This window comes from Montipora foliosa, chromosome 6 (assembly GCF_036669935.1).
Source record: "Montipora foliosa isolate CH-2021 chromosome 6, ASM3666993v2, whole genome shotgun sequence".
NCBI classification, from domain to species: Eukaryota; Metazoa; Cnidaria; class Anthozoa; order Scleractinia; family Acroporidae; genus Montipora; species Montipora foliosa.
Window position 1 is genome coordinate 47715790 of NC_090874.1, and position 6873 is coordinate 47722662.

At 40.0% G+C, this 6873-nt stretch overlaps 1 protein-coding gene across 2 annotated transcripts in view; it reads right to left on the bottom strand.

Moving 5' to 3' along the window:
- Nucleotides 1-1356: 1356 nt before the first annotated feature.
- Nucleotides 1357-6873, bottom strand: part of LOC138007526 (leucine-rich repeat-containing protein 71-like) — a 21186-nt gene continuing 15669 nt past the window's right edge. For both annotated transcript variants that reach the window (XM_068854498.1, XM_068854497.1), the window contains exons 13-17: nucleotides 5473-5567; nucleotides 4680-4791; nucleotides 3400-3512; nucleotides 2702-2827; nucleotides 1357-1588 (exon numbers count right to left, since the gene is read on the bottom strand). In XM_068854498.1, the coding sequence (XP_068710599.1) occupies nucleotides 1577-1588; nucleotides 2702-2827; nucleotides 3400-3512; nucleotides 4680-4791; nucleotides 5473-5567 (458 nt within the window). In that variant the 3' untranslated portion in view covers nucleotides 1357-1576. The remainder of the gene's footprint in view (nucleotides 1589-2701; nucleotides 2828-3399; nucleotides 3513-4679; nucleotides 4792-5472; nucleotides 5568-6873) is intronic.

Here is a 6873-nt window from a genome sequence, read left to right on the forward strand (position 1 = left end):
AGTTTGTAAGGTGACTTCCGTAAGAACTGTATCCGTTTTAGAACTGCCACCTTCTTGCTGAAAGAATCGTAGAAATTCTTAACATGCTCTTGCTAGGATAGCTTGTTATCGATAGTTATTCCAAGACACTTACATGATGGTTTGTATTCAGTAGTGCCATTACCATATCTCATAAGTGGCAAAGCCAAAGGGTCAATGAGGTCTGGGCCCTGTGAATTGTTCGAAAGCTGGTTAAGGTATGTCACGTTATTTAATGTGTTTAGGGGAAATCTTTAGCCGAGACGATCCCGAGTTTAAAACTTGGAAATGGTAATGTGGAATTCCTTTACTGATGAAGTTATCGTTACATCACAAACAAGATGATTCTGAGAAAAAACCACCTTTATCCGGGCGATTTGCCATAAACATGAAAAACGTAGGGCCGACCTTTTTCAAGATTACCCAAATGCAATCCGTTTCAATCTTGTCCATTTGCGTCCATCCATGCTTCTCTTTCCTTTTGCTGTACTTCTTTTATGTTGTTCAACAGTTTTAGGTGGTTATTGCAATGTTTCATCCTACTTTTAGGGCATTAAGGGTGTCATACAATTACATTATTTTGCGTGACATACCCCCTTTAACTTAATCTAGGATTAGCGTAAACTTTTGTTTCATGTTTTCAACTTTTGGTGAAAGTTCCTTTTGCTTATTTTTGCTTTTCAAGATTGACTTTCTCTAATGTAAAGTTTTGCGAAATATCAGCATTTGGGAGTAGACAAATAAACTACCTGGTTAATTTTTAATCTGGGATTAGCGTTTATCGGCTTTTGAACAACCGGGCCCTGATTGGAAATTATCATGAATGGCTTCAGACGTAGGGCGCGTTCTTTTGGGACTATTCCGGATTATTAAAATAAATTTGGTAGGTGCAAAAAGTAAAAAAAAACATTAAACGTAATCACAAATTGCAATAGGTAATTTAAAAGCCGGCGTAAGAATATTACAATATAGTCCAGGTATGACATTCTGTGATTGTACCAACTTTTTCTTTTCATAAGAGTGAAAATAAATTTTCATCCGAAAAAAAAAGATGTGACGCGGACCTTAATTCTAGAGAAAATTGAAGTGAATATGCCATTTCCGAGCTCATGCCTGCCTCCTCTTGAAAGCGAGTCCAAGTGCAAAGTTTTTGTGATGGTAATTAGTTCTACTTTACATATAATGAAAAACTTCGCACTTAGACTCGCTTTGAAGAGGAGGCAGACATGTACTCGGAAAATGGCTCATTTTTTTAACTGATTCAAAAAGGAATAAAATGAGGTGATTGCTGGGTCAATGAGAACTAAAGCGAAATGCCTCAAATATTTTACAAAGGCAGGCCTCAAAAAGAATGTTTTATTTACAATAAAATACAGATTCTGTACAGTACAACGACACAAATATCCTAAAGTTCGCTAAGACAAGGCAAAAATTGATTTGAGATCCAAATGGTGCTCCGAGCGTTAAGACTCCTTTTTTTCAGCGCTGAACAGTTCTTCAAGTCATTCACGTCCCACCGCACTGTTTCCATGAACATTCAGTTTTCCCGCAGTGACAATCAAGCCTCTTCCTGCGATGCGATAAGCGCCAATTTTGATTTATATTACAATAATGCGTTTATTTTATTAGGTGTAATCCTTAAAGGACATAAGAGGGGAGAAGGTAGGGTTGCCAAAAGGGCTTATTCCAAATCCGACGTAATCAGGGAAGAGAAAGGGAGAGGCGTTACTTGGCTGGCGTTAGGGGTACTTGATCAGTCTATGGACCGTTAATAGCTTGAAAGTGTATCGGTAATTCCGGCCCAGCAACAATGTAAAATCCCAATTTTCCCATTGGCCAAGCGAACTTGATGACCTACTTGCCAGTTTATTAATAGCGACCTTCAGATTGGAGTATGAGAACGACTACGAGTACGAGTTTTCTGTACTGAGCACGCGTATTAGGTTTAAAGAACGAAATCTTTCGAAATGCGCGTGCTCACAACTGAGAACTCGTAGTCGTCCTCGTACTCCAATCTGAAGGTCGCTAAAAATAGAAAATAGAAAACCATTGTGCATATTTTGCGTTTTTACATTTTTAAGTTTCTTAACCCTTTGACTTCCAAGAGTGATTGACATGCATTTTCTCCTCGCAAGCTTAATACATTGCTACGCAGATTTTTTGTCTAGATATATCATCAAATTCGCACAATTGCCATAAAAAGTAATGTATAGCAATCAGTGAGGAAAATTCACATCTTAGGGGTGAAAGGGTTAAATGAATGAGTGGGTGATTGCCCAGTGGGTAAGAAAACGTCGCTTGGAATCTACTTGTCCTGGAAGACCCGACTGGGCTCTTCTCCAACGCTGAGTACTTGAGAATTCTTAGTTTTCTTAAAACTTCATGGTGGCCGTTTTGGTGTTCCAATTGGTGCTCCAGCGCTAGAACGACTAGACACTTAAAGTTCCTTTCCTTTCGTTTCCTTTCCTTTTTATGTGCCAGCTCCTGCCGCGGCGATCGTTTGCGATCACGTAAAAGCACTCCTACATTTCCCCAAACAGAAACGAGAACCCAAAAAGGGTCCCTTTTCTGTCTACCCTTTGCGTTAGCAAGCTGGGGCCGGTTGCTCGAAGCCCCAGGTTAGCGCTAACCATGTTACGAAAAACCCAGGCCAGAACGCGTCACTCTTGTATACTGGACTAACCTTCGTTGAGCCAGCGGTTGTTTCATCCACTGGGCTTGGCTGTGGTGGTTTGTAAAATGGATCCCGGGTTTGCATGAGTTCCATTAACCGCTGGTAAGATGGATTTTCAGGGGAAAACAGATTCCTCTGCAAATAAGAGTATGATTTCAGTTTGTTTTCTCAGCAAAAAGATATTTTGTAAACCATTTCGGACCTTCAGTTTTAACTTGTATTTTCTGTAGCTAGTAAAATAACTCCAACTTCCACACCGTTTTACGCTCGCTATTTTTCGCATTAATCTAAGCGATATACAGCAGGATTTGTTTGTTTTCGTGGCAACGCAGAGATGTGCATGTTATAAAAAAGACATAAGGATGAATCGAGCTGCAAAAGCAGTGGCCTGCCTCTAGCACAGTTAAGACGGAGCTGAGCCTCTTGACAGAACCTTTACGCTGGGTTAAACATCAATCGCTCTTAAGTTTTGCCTTTAAAGACGTTACAAATTTAGATGACATTGGTTGATTGGTTAATACTGTCATTGAAACGACTTCGGAAATAGATAAAACAATCAATTCAAAGCGAGTTGGGCTCCAAATTTGTGTGACCACGATCACTTCCACCTTTAATACAAATAGAAGTTAATTTTCACAAGACTGAATACTTCGCACATAGGTTGGCTTTGAAAAATAAACCAAAAATAAACTTAATATTTGACTTACACTTAATGAAAATCTCATGAGTCCTGTTGGTTTACCAGCGGAGGACGTCACCTCTGCTTGCCTTTGTATCGAGATGAGAAAAGCTTCCACACCTGTGACACCTACTTTATTCCCTGTAACCGATTAAAGAAACACTGTAATTTACTGGATGTTTTTAGAACTACACTTGTTTACGCAGAACTGACATTGTATAAGACAGAAAGAATATTCGCGGTGCTTCACTTTCCAACTGTAGCTTTTGGCTTGACGTGCAAGGATAAGCAAAGGTAACAAAGGAGTAATATGTTTTCAGTTTTAACGATCGATATACTACTACATCGGGCAGTTTAAATAGCGATTTCCCTGAGATGTTTTTGAAGGTACTCCTGTTTCCTTACTTCAGACTGGCCAAAGCTCGTACCCATTTATTTTTAGGATACCTCGCCCACAATATAGGACGTGAACGAGATGAAATAATCGCGTAAGCTATAATACGACACTTAACGACGTTTTCATCGACGTAGCTGTCGTAGATCTTTAACTGCCTATTAGTGATGTAAAGGGCCACTAAATTTTCAGATGCATTAGAACCAGGAAAACATCCACATTGCTATGGTCTTCAGTATGGGGCCATGCACTTCACCTGTCAGAGCCCTGGGAACAACTGAAAGCTTCATAAACTTTGTAACGTTGATGGACATAGTTTGACGACGGACTAGGTACGTTCAATTATAGCCTTGCATAAAGATTAATTGTTAGCTTATTACGGTTAATAATAGATGGCTGTATTTTGCTTGCCGAGCCTACTGTACTTTAGGGGTCCGTGATAACATGTAATGAACTAAAGCGAGAGAAAATGAGGGGACAGAGAGGGAGGCTCCCGGTCCGGCCCTTGGGATATGTCATGTCCACGAAAGTTATTTTTAGACAAGCGGAAGTCTTTGTTCTAGCGGAAGTCTGTCTTCCGAGACGACCGCATGCAGGTCAACCTCCGTCTGATGTTTGAATTAATATAAATATTCATCAGCCTTCCACGTGCGCCGCCATTTTCTCTCTTCACTAAGAACCTGAAATCGAGGCAAGACTGCATGCAGACGTCTCGGAAGACAGACTTCCGCCAGAACAAAGACTTCCGCTCGTCTAAAAATAACTTTCGTGGACATGACATATCCCGGCCAATGCCCTGAGCCTCCTTCTCTGTCCCCTCATTTTCTCTTGACTAAAGTTATTTATTGATCTATGTTCGAGGAAAAATAAAGTTAAATGAAAACAAGCAAACAAAGGAAAAAACTGATACTTACTAGACAAATTTACGTTGATAAGGGCTCTGTTTCCAGGAATAATAATTTCGCCATTTTCTTCTTTGAGGGGAATTTCAAGTAACGGATTTGGAAATTCTACAGCTTCTGGTTGCTGTAGAGGAAAAAATTATTACAAAGAAGTCATATAAGGAACATAAATATAATATCTAGAGATTTCGCCGGAGAGTGCGAGACGTTTTCCCGGGGCGGGGGACTGGACAGAAGCAATACGGTGGCTAAAACTGTGGCCAATGTCCCCAAAAGAACACATTTCAGTTTTCATGATCACCGATCATCGCAGAGACCTCGGATACGTCAGGAAAACAGAAGTGCAACTACAAAATTCAGGGCCACACATGGTCACCACATGTAAATAAGGTGGAAGCTTTTTAAGAACAAGAAACAACAAAAGGTGATCTTGCTTGGCCCATTCGTGATTTTATCCGATACGTCAGCAACCAGTGTTGTGAAGACATTTAATGGGTACCCTGTGACACATAGTAGGCGTAAGGGCAAGAGCTTCCTGAGTTTTTCTGCCAGTTCAGCACAATTTTGAACGCAGCCATCAAATTAAATTGTCGATGTTATGAATTCTTGTGGACCTATGACTGACCAATTATCCACAGACGATCGGGATCGTCTCTGATTTCCAGTCTTCAGAGAGAGAAAGGAAACCGTGAAACACGTGAAACATGGCTTCCAATTATAAAAAAAAATGTTTGCTATAGGAAGAGACATCTATCTTGTAGAAGTTAAACCGGAAACCTGATTTCAACAGCAACATAATCTTTACCTCTTGCTCCGGTTGCTGTTGTTTTTTATCTCCTTTAATCGAACTGGTTTTCTTTCCCTTTCCCTGACCTTTACTGACAGCTTCAGTTGAAGCAACTGCAAAACAATACAGAAATGATCGCTCTTAGTTTACGTTATTCCCACACTCTTACTGACGTATAATACTACGTGGACCTTTTTTTGAAAATCGCGTAATACTCTGAGTCGAAGCACAACAAATTCATGTTACGAAATCCAATTGCACAGTCTTATCAAAACTGAGACTACGCCCTGATAATTCAAACCGGACTTTCATTTTTTTGATCATTCCAAAAACAAATAGCTTTTCTACATATTTTTAAAAAAAGATATGAATGCCTTGAAGTTTAGTTATCCACTCTGTAGTCTGCAGAAGAAGGCGACCTCACCTGGACTAAATGTTATTGCCGACGAAAACAATATCGACGGAAATCACAACAACGAATCGACTGAAAAAAAAACCTCTGAAAGAAATGTCTACTTGAAGTGCGGGTTGTAGACGAAAGATAGAAGTGATCCTTGCACTTATCTGGACAATTTAAGCAATTGTCTCATATCAGAAGGTCATGACCTTGAAGCTTTTAGGGGTGGCACTTTCCCACGGGCGTAGAGGGAGGCTGAGTTTAAGTCTAAGAACCCATGGAAAGCTAACCAATTAACCAATTGAAAGCTAACCGTTTTAAAATGGGTTCTTAGACTTAAGGACGTTCGCGCCGATTGTTTCTGCACATCCTTACTGCGCACGCAAATGCACACGCCACGTCATACACGAGCGCGCGCGCTAAGTAATAAAATGAGAAATGATAGGGCAAAAGGCCATTGCTATAGCTTTGCCTGGATTTAACGGTCTTGGACGTTCGGTGACCCCTAGTTTTCTTTCCAGAAACGGATTTTATTTACAATTATCTCAACGTTATCCAAAAATGAACAAAAAATCAATGTGGGAAGTTAAAAAAATTTCAAGATTTCTGCTCACGGGACATCAAATCTTGCCATCTTGCGGCTGCAAGGCGAGTGAAACTGTGGTCGCTAAATGCGAACTTGATCTTTAAGGAACCTCACCAGTTGACTAAATTCACTTAATAAGTCCACTTAAACAATTTTTGGCAGAGAAGATTTCACTTCAAAGATTTAATTGCAATATATTTGCGTTTATAGACACTGGCCTTATTCGCTAACGAAGCCCGATTTTGTCACATTTTGGGTGTTTTTCCGGGCATGTTGTCTCCAAAACGAAGTCGGTGAACCCCCATTTTTTTGACATTTCTGACATAACTAACTCATCATCTTACATTGGTAAAAGTTTCAGAAAAAAATTAATGTTGAAAAATTTTCGCGCGAACGTCCTTAAATACTGTTTATCAGCGCTATTTGAAATGGGTGT